We start from the raw sequence: 18,042 nt of genomic DNA, 5'->3' as shown, positions 1-18,042 counted from the left end.
CCGCTGAGTGATGGCTTAACAGGAAAGGGAAGTTAAGGACAAACATAATCCCTCCCTCTTGCCTGTAAATCCTCTTACAAGCAAAAGGTGGAAACTACAAAAAAAGACGACTTGACACGTTTTATTTTTCGGATATTCATTTAATGATAATATCACTCTTTCCACTTGTACAAATAAGTTCACAAAATTAAAAACGAATAAACGACAAAAAAGAGCTTCCCAAAATAAACAGGGAAAAATTATCAATCGCATCAAAAATAATTGTGGTTATCTTCAATGTATTCTATTTGACAAACAATTATTCCAGTTGCATTTGTTTGTGTGGGTTATAAAGACATGTTAGCAGGGAACTGTTAATTGTGCTCTGGGAATACTGAAGGTAAGTAACTTTACGGACATTCACAGATGTGTCTTTGGTGTGTTTGCCTGTTGGTAGAGTTGCTCGGTGCTTAAAGTACTGCGTGACATGCGGGCAGATAGTGACGGCAACTGATACCAACTTGATGTCTGCAGTTCTTTGCACAAGACAGAACACGTACTTGCAGTATCACTGAAGTTGACAGATCTACACACACACACATACACACACACACACGGTTACTTTGAATCCTTCTTTGCCCTTTATTCACAGATTTGGATCTCAGCACCTTATAATAACCTTCTGTAGATCTCACAGTTTTCTCATTGTCCTCTAAATAACAGTATAAAAAAGTCTGTTTTATGGACATTGTCTTGTTAGGTGTAAGTGAGCAAACGGTGACCCTCCTAGCCAAGGAGAAACGCCGAGCAGGCTATTTTTACTCAAGGGAAACGCAACACACAACCACCAGGCGAAGTAGCATGATATACATGAATTGTAGTTTGAGGATAAAACTGTTTCCCTTGCGGCAAATATAAATAATAAATAAAGTCTCTAAAGTTTTTTAGCTGTGTAGTCATTTGAGTGCTTACTGTAATTGAGGCTACAAACTGGATGCAATTTAGTGCAGCACTGAAACAGGGGGTTCATTCGACTGCTGCCCTGTGTACCTTGTGTAATCCTGCTTACCTTCAACCTTTGTGGTGGCAAAGCAGACTGAGGGCTTCAGAGCCGAGAAGGGGGATTTAGTCTTGATTCTGTCCAGGCTCACATCTACTTAGACTGTCTGACATTCTGGGGGTAAAGCCTTTGATTGACTTTGCTGGTACCAAATGAGTTTTAATCTTCAAAGATTTTAATCTGCTGTTTTGTCTGTTAGTCACAAGAAGTGTGTGTGTGTGTGTGTGTGGGGGAGCGAGGTAAAGACTATAGAAGGCTGTTACGCAATAACATTTAACATGAAAAGACGGATATAAAAAACATACATACAAAAACAAAAAGAGTTTTAAAGCCAAATAAAGAATACAAGCGTCTGCTATTTTCTCTTTATATCTTCATTTGGTGTCTTACAAGTCATTCACAGCGAGCACTGATCCCTTTGCGGTGGTAATAAGGTGTTACAACATGCAGCAAAAACAATTGCTGTCTTTAGTTGGGCTGTCGTGATGGGGAAAAGGCAGCACAACCCCGTTTCAGTCCACTCTTCTTTCTGAACAGATAATGAAGGGCTCGAGGTTGCCATTTCTTAACCCTAGGTTTCAGCCAATCCCAGCACACCATCAGTCCCAGCACCACCGCATGGGAACTAAGAGGTGGCCTTTCCAGCAATGTGAGTAAGGGAATAGTGAAGCAGAATGGATGTAAATAGAGTAGAGGCACTTTCAATGGTTTTTAAAGTCCAAACCAATGTTTTTGAACATGTTTAAAGTCTACTTAAGACAACCGGAGAGCATTAAGTTAAATATATGTTCAGTTTCTCCTTTGCTGTTTGGCTAGTTGATACTTTGTCCTCCACTTTCACGACTCCATTTACTGCTCTCGGTATTTCCCCGGTGGGGAAAACAGAGCCTCGTTTAGGCCTGATGAGTCAGTCAGTTGTCAAAAGTAGGAGGGCTTGTGTGAAGTCATATTGTTATTTGATGTACAGTGATCCTGTAGTAGCAACTCCTCATATTCCAGATTGTCATTCTGAACAGCAGGTTCAGGGATCATAAGTTGGGGCTGTTTCTGAGGCAGTGCCCCGTTGTCCATGCCAGCCTTCACTCCATCCAACTCTAGCTGGGAGGGCTCACACTCTAGGTCCAGGTGGCCCTTGGCCTTTTTCCTGCGAAGATAGCATATCACTCCCACTGCTGTTGCTATTAGCACAAGCAGTAGCAAGATGGCAATTGCAGGCACCAGCACAGTTGTTAGCCTCTGGTCGTCAATCTGTTGACGACGGTTGCTGACACTTTCCGCAACTGTATGGGCTTCAGTGCAGACACTGTCTGCGCCACTAGGGGCACCTAGTGGACTGGCACACACTCTGTAAGTGGAGTTGGGCTGCAGGCCTCTGAGTATATACTCTGGGAATGATGCTGGTAGGCTGAGTTGAATCGGCCTGCGGTCTGGCCCAGAGAGATTACGATAGGTTAAGCGAATTCCACGGATGTAAGGCCGCATTTCAATGTAGCGGTGGAGGTCCAGCAGGATTGAAGTTGTGGTCGCTTGATGTGAGCTGATGTCTGGTGCATCTACGCTGACAGTTGCCCATGGGATGTCAGCTTCAGGTGGTGAAGGTGGGTGATGGTTTTGGACTTCACAATACATGCCAGAGGTGCCATGTGGACAGGTACATACTACTTGACCGTGCTGGTCCAACTGACAAGTACCCCCATTTAGACAGGTGTGAGGGGGACAGAAATGCTGCTCCTCACCTGGGTCCATATTGCTGCTACTGGGAGAGGCAGGAACAGGGGGCAGGGGAGAGTCATCTTTGATTGTTGGGTTGTCACTGGCCCTGGGAACTAGAATAGCTCTAGTTGTACTCCGGAAGGTAGTGACAGGAACAGGCAGGGTAGTGGTAGTTTTGACAGTACTAGTTGTGACTGTAGTTGTAGTAGGACAGCCAAAATCCCTGTGCTCCAGCCTCTCCAATACCTTTCCAGCATTGATTGGTGGGAAATGGCAGCGGGTCTCCTCTGTTCTCTCCAGGGTGATGCTCTGGGCTCTTAGCCATCTTGGAAACCATGCTAAGGTACAGAGACAGTTGAAGGGGTTTTCTGCAACTGTTAGCTTTCTGAGGTGGGGTAAGAGTTGGGTGAACTCTTCAGGAAGGCCCTGCAAACTTAGGCTGCTAATGTCCAACTCCTGCAGCTCCCCAAGGTTCTCCATGTCCTGAACCTTAAGAGGGCCCATTGGGTTCCCAGCCAGGCTGAGGTGAATCAGACCATGGGTCTCTTTTAGTGCTGAGGGGAAGGACTCGAGTAGGTTTCCTGAAATGTCCAGCTCGTGGAGGTTCTTTAGACTACTTATGAGCTCCTTATTCAGGCTGATGAGTCCCACACCGCCCAATTTGAGCGACTCAAGGTTTGGGGTGTGGAGATCTGAAGGACCCAAGGTGGGGAAGACATTGAAACGAAGATCCAGCAGCAGTAGTCGTGCCATTGAGAGAGCAGGCAGGGACGTCAGCTGATTGCCCTGCAGTTTGAGTTCCAGCAGGTGCTCCAAGCCATTAAAGGCAGCAGGGTGGATGGTCTCGATATGATTACTGTACAAATAAAGGCGCTCAAGCAGTGCCATACCCTGGAAGCATTCCTCTGAAATGTCAGTGATCTGGTTGGATGACAAGTCCAGGTTTCTCAAAGAGGTCAAAGGTTCAAACACCCTATCAGTAAGTTCAGTCAATTTGTTTTGACTGAGGTCCAGCATCTCCAGGTTTTCCATGCTATCAAAGTCCTCAGTTGTCAATCCCTCAATGCCGTTGGCGAAGAGATATAGGCTTTTTGTGGATGGGGGGACTCCCTTGGGAATAGTAGAGGAGCGTCTCTGGAAACACAAGATGGAGTCTGGCGTGGAACAGGAGCAGTCCTCTGGGCAGTCACTGGACCGGGTGCCATCAGGAAGGATGAGGAAGAGCAGAAAGGGCATCAGTGGAGTGAGAAGGACCTTCATGGTGCAGATGCTTTCTCTTTCCAGGCTCAGCCTAGAACAAAAGAACACATAATATGTCAATTACCTGTATAATCATCCAGAGACATATATAGTAAATGCTGACAAATTGAAAACAGGATACGAAAGTTGTATGGGCACGTTTGAGTTTAGGAGCACCAGCTGAACCACCAAGAAATGAGGAACAGATGCAGCATAATGTTGAATTTCTTGAACAATCCAAATCTTCTCCCGATAGTATATAGTTTCTAAAACCAGCATAGGTCTGCTATTGATGCACTGTAAGGCTTTTTATTGTGTTTCAAAGAGTGAGATTACTATCAAAGGTTTAACTATGCTTAGCCAGTGATCAAAGTCAGTCTTTGTCACAAGGTTTCTCAAACAATAGAGCTATAGCCGTGACATCAGCTTCAGAGGGAGTTTCCTGCGAAACTCTGTGAAACGTTAACATAGTGGCGTCTTGCCACGCTTTTCTGGTAAAAGGAGTGCCAGATTCTTCCTGGAATAATCTGTGTAATAGATCATTTTGCAGCATGACAAAATTATTTTTTCTAATGATTCTATGAATTGATATGTATGGACCACAGCCACACATGCATACATATATATACATATACACTACCGTTCAAAAGTTTGGGGTCATCCAGACAATTTCGTGTCTTCCATGAAAACTCACTTTTATTTATCAAATGAATTGAAAATTGAATAGAAAATATAGTCAAGACATTGACAAGGTTAGAAATAATGATTAATATTTGAAGTATTAATTTTGTTCTTCAAACTTCAAGCTCAAAGGAAGGCCAGTTGTATAGCTTATATCACCAGCATAACTGTTTTCAGCTGTGCTAACATAATTGCACAAGGGTTTTCTAATCAGATATTAGTCTTCTAAGGCGATTAGCAAACACAAAGTACCATTAGAACACTGGAGTGATAGTTGATGGAAATGGGCCTCTATACACCTATGGAGATATTTCATTAGAAACCAGACACTTCCACCTAGAATAGTCATTTACCACATTAACAATGTGTGTATTTTTGATTAATGTTATCTTTATTGAAAAAACAGTGCTTTTCTTTGAAAAATAAAGAAATTTCTAAGTGACTCCAAACTTTTGAACGGTAGTGTATACATATATATATAAAATATATATGCATGTGTGGCTGTAACAATAACAATATGTGTTTGTGTTAAATAGAAAGAATATATATTTGTAAGCCGCCCACCCACTGCTATTTACTTTACTGCACACACTGTGGTTGTAGTGGGGGCACAGTGAACCGTTCTCCCTATGTTTATGACGGACTTCATAGCCTATGAAACAAAGGCCCCAGGGGTCTAAATTGGGGGGTGTGGGGGGATGGCCCCCATTTTCTAAAACAAAAGAACAAAAGGGTTTTTAAGATTTGGGGAGGGGCCCCTTGTTTTTTTGATTTTCTTCCCAAATAGCACTCAATAAAGTTTTTTTTTTGGGGGGGGGAAAAAAAAAAAATTTGTTTGTTTCCCAAGGGATTTTTCCTTTTTAAAAACCCAAAAAAAACAATTTAAATAGTTTTTGGTTTAAGGGTTTAATCCCAAAAACCCCCCACCCAAAAACCCCCTTTTCCCTTCCGGTTAAATGGCCCTGGGGGGTCTCCATTTCCTTTCCTTTTTTCCCACCGCCCAAATTTTTTTTTTAAAAAGGTTAAAAGGGTTTTTCTTTCCTTCATTTGCCTCGTTTTGAAAGGTATCCCTTTTTAAAAATTTAAAAAACCCTTTAAAAATTCCCCTTTTTCCCCCTTTTTTTTTGGGAAAGGGGGAAAATTTGGCAACCGGGGGTTTTTACTGTCTTTTTTTTCCTTGGGGGGTTTTTTACCGCCCTTTTTTTTTTTATTTTCAAAACCAAAGTAGGGGAAAAAGCCAAAGAAAAAAGGCCTGTAAAAGGGGCCTTTTTCCCCCCTTGGTGGGTTTTTTCCCCTTTTTACGGGCCTTTATTGCCCTGGTGGAAGTTTGATTTGGGTAAAAACAACTCTTTGTAAACCCTTTAAAACGTTTCCAAAACCAACCTGGGAAAAGGGGGACCCCCAATTTTGGAACTTGGGTTTTCCGGGGCCAAAAGGGAAAACTTGGGTTACGTTTTTTTCTTGGGATCCGGGGTTTCAAGGGGCTTTTCATTTTATTTTTTAAAAAAACCCCTTTTTTGTGCAAAAAAATTTCCCCGTTTTTTTGGGGATTTTTTACTTCCCCCTTTTGGCGGGGAAAGGCCATTTTTTCCCGTGGGTTTTTTTTGGGTTTTTGGGGTCTTGGGGGAAAAATTTGGCCCCCTTTTGGGGGGCCTTTACCTTTTTTGGCCTCCCTTTTTTCCCCCGTTTCCCTTATAAAATTTTTTTTTCCGGGGCTTTAGACCCGTTTTAAATTTTTTTCCCTTAATTTTTTGCCTGCCCAAAAGCCCGGGGTTTTTCCCCCCTTTTCCCCTGTTGGGGGGGGGAAAATTTGGGGAAAAAAGGGGGCCCCCAAAAGGGGCCCCGGGTTTTTCCTTTGGGGGGCCCCAAGAAATCTTTTGAAATTTCCTTTTTCCCCAAAATTTTTTTTTTTCCCCCCCCCCTTTTTCTTCTTTGGGGTGCTTTTTTTCCCCAAAATTTTAAACCCCCCCATTTTCACCTTTTTTTTTTTTTGGGGTTTAGTTTTCCTTAAAAAAACCCCGGACCCCTTTTTCCCCCCGGGAAAAAACCCGTTTTGGCCCTTTATTGGGTTGGGAAAATTTCCCTTTTTTAATTTTTGTTTTCCTTTTTTGGGGTTGGGTTTTTTACGGGCCCCTTTTTAAAATGCTTTTCCCCAAATTTTGGGTTTGGCCCCCCCGGCCACACCACTAGATCCCCCGGGGGCCCCTTTGCCTTTGGGGGGTTTTTTCCTTTTTTTTCCCCAGCCCCCCCCCCCCCCCTTTTTTTAAAAACCCTTTCCCCTCTTTTTCTGGGGTTGGATGGAAAATGGGCGGGCGGGGGGGGGGGGGTCGGGGAAAATGCAAAAAAGAGGGGGGGAAAAAAAAGGTTTCCCAAAAACCCCCCCTGCCCCCCGGGGGCCCCCCCAAAAAACCTTTGGGAAAAGGGGTTTTTTTTTGGGGGGGTCCCGATTTGTTTTTTTTCTCTTTTGACCCCCCGGGGGCTTTGTTTCCCTTCCCCTCCCTTTTTTTTTTTTTTTAAAAAGGGGGGGTTTTCAAACCCCTTTGTTTTTTGCCCCCCCTTTTTTCCCCCTTTAATTTTTTTCAAAATTCCTTTTCTTTTCCCTTTTGGGGCCCTTTTTTTCTTTATTTCCCCTTTTTAAAAAATTCTTTTGGGGAAAGCTCCGGTTTTGCTCCCTCCACTGCCCCGTTTTGTAAACTTTTTGGGGAAAAATGTTTTTTTCCCCCTTTCCTACCCCCAAACCCCAGCTGGGGCCCCCGGGGGAAGGGGTAAAATTTTTGGGAAATTTTTTGGGGGTTTTTTTTAAAAAAACTGTTTTTGGGGTTTTTGGGAAACATTTTTCCTTTTTTTTTTTCTTTGGTTTTTGCCTTTTTAAAAAAGCCCCTTTTACCCCGGATCTTTAAATTTTGGGGGGGGTTTTTTTCCCGGGAATCAAATGAAAAACCCCCAAAACCCGGCTGGCCCCCCCCCCAAAAATCACTTTAAAATAAAAACCCCAAATTTTGGTTTAAATTTTAAAAAAGTTTAAACAACCTTCTTTTTAAATTTTTAAATTTTCCTTTTAAAGTTTTTGTTTTTCCCCATTTTGATTTAATTTAGGGAAAAATTTTAAAAAAAGTTTTCAATTAGGGCCCCAAATGGGAAAATTTTTTTTTTCAAAATTTTGAAGTTTTTTGGGCGTTTTGTTTTAAAAACCCTTTAAAGGGAAAAAAAACCAAAATTTTTCCTGAAAAAAAATAAAAGGGAAAAAAAAATTTTTTTTGGAAAAAAAAATTTTAAAAATTTGGGAAAAAGTTTCACCAAAAGGGAAAAGGAAAAATTGGCCCTAAAGTGTTGGAACCAAAACCCAAAAATTTTTCTTTAAACCAAAACCCCTTTTTTTCACCCTTTAAAAAGGTTTATTAAAAATTTAATTTTCCCCCCTTTGGGGTTTTTTGGGCTTTGATAAATTTTTTCCCCCTTTGGGAAGTTTTTCCCCCCAAAGAGGTTTAGCAAACCATTTTTTCAATTTTAAAAAACCCCCGGTTTTTAGGTTGGGAAACAAAAGGTTTTTGGGGAAAATTTTGCATTTTTGGGGAGGGTCCCTTTTTTTCCCAAACCGGGGAAGGGTTTTGGGGCCCCCCCCCAAAATTTTCGCCATAAATTTTTTTGGGCCCCGTTTTGTAACAAAATTTAAAATTGGGTTTTCGGGGGGTTTTAAAAAAAAAAGTTTTTAAATTTTCCAAACCAAAAAAACCCAAATTTAAAAAAATTAAAATATGTTAATTTAAGAAAGGGGAATTTTCTTTTAAAATAAAATATTTTATTCTTTAACCGAATTGGCCCAAATTAATTTTAACACCCATTTTTCCCGGTTTGCAAAAAAACCCCCCCATTACTTTAAAACACCCAAACAAATTTTTTTCATTTTTTTGATTATTTTTAAGGTTTTTCCTAAAAATTCTTTTGAAATTTTTTGAAGTTTTATTTATGTTTTTTTTTTAAAATTTTAAAAAACATTTTTAAAACCAAAATAAAACCCCCCCAAAAAAAAACCCCCCCCCCCAAAAATTTTACTTTAAAAACAAACGGAAAATTTGGTTTTGGGGCCCCCCCCCCCAAAAACCCATTTTTTGTAACCCCTTTCCTTAGGGGAAATTTGGGGCCCCCTTTCCTGGGTTTCCCCTATTTAAATTTTGGGTTTTCCCCGGTTTTTTTTTTCTAAAAATTTTGGGGAAACTTTAAATTGTCCCAAAAAAATGAAAAAGAAAAAAAAGGAAATTTTTAAAAATTTTTTTTTTAATTTTTCCCCGTTTTTTTTTTTAAAAAAAGAAAATGTAAAAAATGTTTTTTAAAAAGAAATTTTAAAGGTTGAAAAAGGGCCTTTTTAAAGGCCTTTCCCTTTTAATCTTAACTTAATTGGGAAAATTTTAGTTTTTATGAAATTTTAAAATAAAACCCATTTTTTACCCTTGAATTTTGCCAAAAGGCCCCTTTCCCCCTGTAAAAAAATTTTTTTCTCTTTTAATTTAAAATTTTTGGTTCCCCAATTTTTAAAAATTTTTTTTGAAAAAGAAGGGGTTTTTTTTTTTCCCCAAAAACAAAAAAACCCCCAAAAAAAAATAATTTAAAAAAGGGGGGCAACAAATGAAAACCGATTTTCCCCCTTCTTTTCTCCCATTTTCCGAAACCCCCAAGGGAATTTTCCCCCCCCCGGAAAATATTTTTTTTCCTTAGGGAAATTTTAGCCTTTTAAAAATTTTTAGCCCTTTTTTTACCTTTTTTTTTGGGCCTTTTTCCTTTTTTTGGTTTCCTCTAAAAACGATTTAAAAAAATTTTAAAAAAAAACCCCAAAAAGCTTTCTTCCCAAAAGGTTTTTAAAAAAAAAAAATTTTTCCCAAAAGAAAGACTAAAAGACAAACCCCCGGCCCTTTGGCCCAAAAATTTAAAAAAATAATCTTAAAAATTTTTAAATAGTTTGGTTTAGTTTATTTCCTTAAAAAAAGGGGAAAAAGGAAAATTGAATTAAAAAAAATTCCCTTTTTGACCGGGAAAACCCAAATTTTTGGGAAAAAGTTTGGGGCCCCATTTTACTTTTTCTTAATTTTCCCTTTTAAAAAGGGGTTTGGGGTTAAAGGGGGGGCAAAAAAATTTTTAAACCTTAAAGGGGTTTTTAAAATTTTGCATTTTCCCAAAAAACCCCTTTTCCCCGGGTTTAATCCAAAAAACCCTAAAATTTTTTTTTTTTTTTTCCCCCATTTACCCCCACTTTGGGTTTTCCAGGTTTACACCCGGGAGGGGTAAAAATTTTCCCCCCGAAAAAAAAAAACACCCCCAAAAAACCCAAAACCCAAAACAAAATGGGGGGTTTCCCTTGTTTTTCCCAAATTTTTCTCTGTTTTTGCTTTTAATCCTTTTAAAATTTTCTTTTAAATTAAAATTTGCAAAAAATTTTCCCTTTTTCCTTTAGATGGGAAAAAATTTAAACCCAAATTTTGGGAAAATTTTTCCCCCAAACCCTTTTAAATTTTTCCCCAAAAAAAAAACCCCGGCTTTTGGGAAAAACAAAAAAATGGGGAAAAAAAAAAAATTAAATTTAGGGGCAAATTTTTTAAAACCCCAAAAGGGTCAAATTTTGGGCCAAAAAAAAACAAAATTTTTCTTTTTGTTTAAAAGTTTTAAAAATGGGGGATTAATTTAGGGAAACGGGCCCCTTCCAGGGGAAAATTTTTGGGGAAATTTTTTTCATGTTCTTAAATTTTCCCAAGGAAAAGAAATAATTTAAAGGGGGGGCCCCCCAAAGGCCCAAAAAAAAATAAGGTTTGGGGAAAATCCTTTTTCTTTTTAAAAAATTTTATTTAAAAAAATTTTTCAAATATTGGGTTTTAAAAAAAAAACTTTTCTTTGGGGTTTTTTTTTTTATTTTTAAAACTTTTTTTTTACCTTTCCCCAAAAGGGTTTTTAAAAAGGGGGGTTTTTTAAAGAAAATTTTTTAAAAATTTAAAATTTTTTTAAAAAAAAAAAGTTTTAAAAAAATTTTTTCAAAATTTTTTGGTTTACCCCCCTTTTTTTTTTTCCCTTTCCCAAATTTTAAATCCCCCAAAAAAACTTAAAATCAAAAGGAGTTTTTGTTTGGGGGTTTTCCCGGGGAATTTTTCTTTTCCAGACAGGAAATTTAACTTGGGGATTTTTAAAAAATTTTGTTAATTGGTTTTCCCCTTTTAAATTCTTAAAAGCTTTTTGGGGGGGGATTTGGGGTTGAAAAAGGGGAAAGGGAAAAGGAAAAAATTTTCTTAGTTTTACTCATTTTTTACTTTTGGAAAAATTTAAATTTGAAAAAGAAAAAAAAAAAAAATTAAAAAACCGGGTTTTTTTAAAAAAACCTTTTGGGGGGGAGAACACCAAAAATTCAAAGGGAAACCCGGGGAATTTCCCAAAAAAAGAAAAAAATTTTAAAGAAACAAGGGCCCAAAAGGACCAAAAGCCCTCCTTTTATTTTTCATTTTAAACCCGAAAAAAGGGCAATAGGGAAAAATTTTTGGGGGGTTTTTATTTTGTCAGGGGAAAAGGAAAAATAGGGTTTCCCCAAAGGGCCCTTTTTTGGAAAAAAAAACCCCCAAAATTTAAGAAAAATGCCTAAAGGGGTTTTTTTTAAAAAAAAACCCTAAAGGATTTTTTTTTTTTATTTTCCTTGATTTCCCGGGTTTTGCCCCAAAAGGTTTGAAAAAATTTCTTTTTTCAAAAAAAGGGAAAAAAAAAAACCCCATTTTAAAAAATTTTATTTAAATTATATTTTTTTAAAAAAATTCCAAAAATTAAAAAAAAAAAAATTTAAATTTTGGAAAAATATTTCAAAAAAAAAAAATAAATTTTTTTTTCCCCTTTTTTTTTCCCTTTTTTTTTTTTTTTTAAAACTTTTTTGTTTTTTTTAAAAGGGGGGGAGGCTCCTTTTTTTCTGGGGTTTTCCTTTGGAAGTTTGGGAAAAAATTTGGGTTGGGGGGGCCCCCCCCAAAAATTTTTATAAAAAACAGAAACCATTTTCAAAAATTCCCCCCAAAAAAAAAGGTTTTTTCCTTTTCCCCTTTTTCCCGGGGTTTATTTTTCCCCCTTTAAAAAACCTTTTTCCCCCCCTTTTTTCTTATAAAAAAGGCTTTTTAAAAAAAAAAAACCCTTATTTTAAAAAAAAAAATTTTTTTTGGGACCCAAAAAACAAACCCAAAAAAATTTTAATTTAAAAACCCCTTTTTCCAAAAAAATTTTTAAATTTGTTTTTTTTGGACTTTATTTCCCCATTTTGGGGAAAAAAAAGGAAAAAGGGGGAAAAAGGTGCTTTTACCTTTATTGGTTTTCCTCACCTTTGGGTTTCGCCCAATTTGGGAAACAAAAAAAATTTTTGGAAAACCCAATTTTGGGGGGGCTTTTTTCCTAAATTTTTTTTTTTTTTTTTTTAAAAAAAAAATTGGGGGGAAGAAAAAATGATTAAAACCCGGGGTTAAAAAAACCCCCTCCCCTTTTTTTCCTTTTAAAAACCCCCAAAAGGGGGAAAAAAGGGGTTTTTGGGGGAAAAAAACCCCCGCCTTTTTTTTCAGGGGAAAAAAAAACTTTGCCTTTTTTCGGGAAAAATTTGAACCCTTTTTATTTTTAAAATGTTAAAATTAAAAACCTCCCAAAAAAAAAATTAAAAAATTTTTTTCCCCCAAGTTTAAAAAAAAACTTTATTGTTAAATTTTTTTGGGGGAAAAACTTTCAAATTTTTTTTTTTCCCTGGGTTTACTTTTAAAAAAAAAAACTTGGTTTTTTGGGGTTGGTTTTTTTTGGGTGGCTAGTTGAAAATGAAACTTTTTAGTCTTTCGGCCCAGGGGGCCCTTTTGGGCAAAAACTTTCCCAAAAACTTTGAACCCTTTTTTTTTTATTAAATTTAAATTAATTAAATTTTTCTGAAAATTAACTAAATTTTTAACCCTTTTTAGAACCAAAAAAATTTAAAAGGTTCCCCCCCAAAAAAAAATTACCCCCCCAAACCCCGGGGAAAAATACCCAAAGGTTTTTTCCCCGTTTTTTTTAAAAAAAAAAAAAATTTTAGTTGAGCCCGGGGGTTCGAAAGAAGTTTCCCCCCAAAAATTTTTTGGTGAAAAGGGGGTTTAGGCTGCTTATGTTGAATGTGTATACTAGTGAGAAGCTGTGACCTGAGGCCCTGTCCCAACCACTTGGCGGTTGATTTTCGTGATGAGTGATTTGAGATGTGGGCTGATGCACAGTGGCATTCGGATGTCCACATTAGCACGTATACATGCACAGATTTTTCTCACTCGGGCTGCCTCCCGCTCTCTCGAGGTGCGGACAGCAGCAGATAACATCACTATTTGTGTCCCCGGCTACGACGGGAATAGACATTAAGCAAAAGGGGAAAACTCCAACGTCGACTGATGTAATGCGAGAAAGCGGCTCTGCGCGTACGTGCCAGCTTGGATGTGCGACATGAGAGTGTGTGACCCGGTGGCGAGTAGACACACACTGACCTGCAGGTACACACCTCGGATATAGCATATTTACTCTGTAGTCTTATCATTCAATCCATATTCAGTAAAACATTAATGTTAATCTCAGCGGTTAAATATTTGACCTTCCTCTCAAAGTGACATCTGTCTTTCCCCTGTGTGTGTGTCTGTGTGTGTCTGTGTTTGTCTGTGTGTGTGTGTGTGTGTGTGTGTGTGTGTCTCCTTGCTTTGCTCTTGCCCAGCAAGATCTGGTTCAAGGCTCATTTCCTAATTACAGTGCTGGCCAGAGGTAATTACAACCTTAGATTAAGAGCTGTTTCTCTTCTTTTTTTATGGCCCACTGAAATGCAGCAATTTGCGGTGGCTTTCTGGGATGAGCATCCTCCCCCTCTCCCCCCCCCCCTCTCCCTCTCTCTCTCTCCCTCCCTCCTTCTCTGCTCCTGTCCCTCAATATTTCACCGTTGTTGGTTTAGGAATGTGTGGGTGTTTTTAGGGCCTTTTGCAGATTTTCCAACAACAGTGAAATGCTGGGGGGAAATATCATTTCATGTAAAGCTTTAGCGACTAGTTTCTTTGTTTCATCTTTAGGAGATTGACGGGCTGATAACGACCGTGAGCATGTGTGTGTCTTTGAGGACAGCAGTTATTTGAGGTTTACGCTCAAGCTGGGCCACTCCAAAGCCCTCAGATCCCTTCGCATGTGTGTGTATATTTGTGCAAGGTTTTGAAGTGGTTCATCCGAACGCATCATTTGGCTGCATCGGCAAGTTCTTCTTCAATTTAGCTTGGCAGGCGCACAGGCTGGGGTTTGCCTCCGCATACCTCATGGTCAGCATTGATGTGAGGCTGAGGCCCTTGAAGCCGGGGGGTTTATTTAAGACGCCTCTTTGAAAGAGCGGCTCTCGTTTGTCAACCAGGGAACGCCCCCCCCCCCCGCTGCACAGCACCTGACAAGGGGCACGCCGGAGCCTTTAATTCTGACGGAGGAACATCTAATTCTTTCTCTCTCCCTCTCTCTTCCTCCCTTCCCACAGAATCCTTGTTAATTGTGTGATGAGCCCTCACTTTCACATGGCCTTGAGAAAAATAAACACACACCCACATATTCCAGCTTTCTGGTCTGTCGACTTCCCTCTCTCTGCCTGCTGTGTGAGTGGCCCACTCTGGTCCTCCTCTACCTCCAGCTCCCCATTTTCCTCCTCTCCTCCCTTCCCGAGGCCTCCCCGCCACAGCACCTGACTTTTAACCCTGTAATCCCTCTGCTTCAGAGGGTAAGATGCTTCAGGCGTAAAACGCAGCTCTGGCGATATGAGGCACGATGTGAAATCCTCTTCTTTCAGCGTAAAGATTTACTGACATCACAGGCTCCTGTAAGATGTCTAGAGGATCTCAACACAGCTAAAGAAGAAAAAACAACTGTCATTCATCATCAGCAGAGGATTTAGACAGCAGTGCTCTTTTCACCGAGCTCTTTGGCACAGATAATGAAATGTCAGCCTTGATTTTTTAAATAAAATAAAATATAATATCTGAAAATACAGACTGACACTGGTGGTAACCAGATCCCAGGAATAGTGTTGTTTCGACATCCCTGTCACAGCGGTGTGACAGCAGGCCTGTGTGTAATTGCATTGGATTTGAGGACAGAGGTTTACTTCGCCTTAGTCATGCTTCCCGTCCACAAACCGACATTTAAGGGCATGAAATGTCCTGTGGGACTGCGATAATCCCCAAGTATTGAGTGAGTATTAAGTGGGACACGTATGCACATCAGCACGCACAGTCGAACACTTTATTGCAAAAGTGTTATGTGACTAATATTCTGGCACGCTGTGACTTACATCATAGGTCAACTTTAACCAACCTCATCTAATCCTTCTTGTGTATCTATCCTCATATCGCGACATAATGTATCTCCTCAGTGTCGACAAGCGATTGTACACACACACACACACACACACACACACACACACACACACACACACAACAGTCTGCTGTGAGCTTTGCCCCAGTATATATAACGACCGCTTTCTTGAGCTGTAACTGTTCCAATCTGTGCATCGTAGGAGCCTGAAAATTCTCCACATTAGTGAAGGATAATTGGCCTCCTGTGGCTGCGCTGCTGTGTCTGGCAGCCTTATACAAACCAATTACCAATATTATATTGTCAATGACACAGTAGCTTCTCCTATAGCATAATGGCAAGTGCTACACCATGTGTAGGGGTTAATAGTGGGGCTATTGGAGTAGTTTCCTGTTTAGCCCCCAGGAAAGATTAGGCAATTTGCCATGCCTGTTTGTGGGGGCCTGCGTAAAAGATGGCAATCTGACTTCGAGCTTTGTTTTGTTTTTTCTCCTCGGCAACAAAGAACAAACACGTACATGCTTGGAGTGGAAAACTAAGAATATGAGTGTCCCTTTTTAAAGACCCTTCTCCGAGAATAACAGAATACATTGGCATTGTATTTGGAAAGATGTGATGAGATTATCAGGAGAAAACGGATGCACATGCACTCTTTATGACTTTTTTGGAACAGCGATTGGTCTAAACGTGTTGTGTCATGCCACTTCATTGGATGTTAGTTTATTGAGTGGAGTGGCGGGTCACTTGGAGATTTAATCTTTCAGGAATTTGACCTCATCGCTCATTGCTCTGCTGCACACATGCTGAAGGAAAGGGATGTGTCTCTAATTTGTAGAGTTTCAATCTCCCCTCAGCTAAAAATCAAGTGCTAACAATGATAAATATGTATTTATTATAATTACACATAAATGATGATCTGTATAGCAGCGGTTTATAGATATGTCCTATATGTATATGTATCCTATATGTTGTAAGGTGCCACCAATCACGCGTCTGACTGAAACTTGGCCACCAACCTTTGTATTATCTGACCCCTGCGTATCGGAACCAATTCACCGCAAATGTGTCCTATTGAACTTTCTGTTATGGCACATAACCCCCGCGTAAGTCCAAAAACAGCTTTTCCCCTGCGGTGACCGGGGCTCGGCGCGGTCTAGACACTCGGCTCCTTCCCGCTGCACGGCGTCCTGCGGTCCCGCACCAGTCCGCCACGTTACCGTCCCGTTTTCTCCCTCTGCTCCGCGCACACGCCTCCGTTGCCAAATACTGTTTTATTGTCATAAAGCGGCAGCGATCCAACCTGTTGCATCCAATAAGTCACTGGAGCGGTCATGTTGATGTGAAGATCTTACAACAAAGAGCTATAGGTGTTTGTGTGTGCACAGTTCACAGGGATGCGATGTGAATTTGCTGAACAATACAGTAACATACCGCACGTTACAAGCATGTTTTTAATAAGAGTTGTCAGTTACTTTTAAGTGTAACAGACAGACGGGGAGTCTTTGGATTATTTTAATGAGTTTTTCTAAAAGGAGTTGTCGCACAGGGCACTTACACGCTATTTAAATGAGCACCGATCAGCGGTGGCTTATATTTAAAAACTTATTTTTGTAACTTATATTTATAAACTTGACAAATAGTTCGGATTGTATTCTGTTGGCGCAGTATATCTGTGTAGATGTTTTGAAAGGTGATCATACTTGTACATACCCGAACTGCATTCGTCAACATACCCCTGTGAACGCGTCTTTACGCACGTCTTGGTCCTGTTCCAAGTGTCAGAGCTCAAACACACTACATGTCGGTCCTTATTGTATCAGTCAAAGAAACTTCTTACCCTGAACTTCGAAGAAGTAAAGTTGTGAGCGCAGTCGCGCGTGTGTCTTTATCCAAGCGAAGCAGTTCGCCGATATAACTCCAAGACCTCGTAGGTTTCCGTGTGCGCGCGCTCTCAAAAAAAAGTTTCTCTGAACGTAGTAAACTTACAACGAAAGGTCTTCATCAAATCCACGGAGAGATCCGCCGACGTCCACGTCAAGGAATGCGCTCAAGTGCTGACTCCCTCGACAAAAAGCGCTTTATTGGAGAGCAGAGGAGAGTTTGGAGGGATGGGCGGGGCGAGGCGCGCGGCAACTCCTGCACAGACCCGAGAGCAGCGAGCAACTCACCTTGCAGCCTGGCGAGTTCGAGCGACGGACATTCCTTCCTCCTTCCCGTTGGCTATCTCTTGAAGCCTTACCTGCACGACCTGTTTCCAGCGAAATACATTTGGCTCGTTTCATTAAAGAAACTGTTACATTCCTCTTGAATGAGTACTCACTTTAATAACTACCTTGCTTCTTTGAAATGTGAATTTGAATCAGCTCCTGTGCAGGAAAAGCCAGGCAGTTGAGCGGCTTCCTTATTATGCATACCGACTCTCTGGCAGGGCAAGTGTTGCCACCACATCAAGTGCATCTCTTAAACTAGAATACATAATACACATGTGTGGTTAGGTGATATGATACTTGGAGAAAAGCTATTCATGAATCTTCAATTCAATTCATGAATGGTATCTGTTCACACACATCATCAGACCATGGACATATGAGGTCGTGATCATGCGCTGTACATTAGAACATATGGTTGCTTCATTCTCAGAGACAGCTATTGAACACTTCCTCATGCCAGTGACAAGCTGCCTGTCGGCAGCTGGCAGCCTATTTCAATGTCAGCCTGTCCCAACAAGGTGCAGTAAGGTGATAGCCCTCAGGAACCGTGTCACCTCCGATGTGTACTTTTAGCCACATGTCACAGAATTAACCAGAAACCCGAGGTGTCTTGTGTGCAGCGCTTTAATACTGCTGCAAGTGTGACTGCACGCGTTTGTGCAGAGCTTCTGTTTTCTCCACATGTTGACAATAAATTGTTAAAAATAATTGAAGCCAGGACAAAATTCTCCTTGCGGTGATGTCACTCCCCCTTGTGCTGAAGCTGCAGAAACTCCAACAGGAGAAAGAAACTCAGCAGGACTGGCGCACGCGTCTCGTGAA

The 18,042-nt window shown here is 40.1% G+C and overlaps 2 protein-coding genes across 2 annotated transcripts in view; one reads left to right on the top strand and one right to left on the bottom strand.

Annotated features, from left to right (window-relative positions):
- coro7 (coronin 7) overlaps positions 1 to 18,042 on the top strand; it is a 70,413-nt gene that overhangs the window by 21,981 nt on the left and 30,390 nt on the right. The gene's annotated exons all lie outside the window — the stretch shown is intronic.
- vasnb (vasorin b) lies at positions 602 to 16,991 on the bottom strand. Its single transcript, XM_056408154.1, has 2 exons — positions 16,848 to 16,991; positions 602 to 4,043 (listed from the first exon to the last, which is right to left on the bottom strand). Exon 2 carries the CDS (start codon positions 4,010 to 4,012, stop codon positions 1,958 to 1,960), a length of 2,055 nt encoding a protein of 684 aa, XP_056264129.1. The 5' UTR covers positions 4,013 to 4,043; positions 16,848 to 16,991; the 3' UTR covers positions 602 to 1,957.

The sequence above is a fragment of the Pseudoliparis swirei genome, chromosome 23, assembly GCF_029220125.1.
Source record: "Pseudoliparis swirei isolate HS2019 ecotype Mariana Trench chromosome 23, NWPU_hadal_v1, whole genome shotgun sequence".
NCBI lineage: Eukaryota > Metazoa > Chordata > Actinopteri > Perciformes > Liparidae > Pseudoliparis > Pseudoliparis swirei.
The sequence above is the reverse complement of the archived record's forward strand: the minus strand, read 5'-3'. Positions and strand labels throughout refer to the sequence as shown.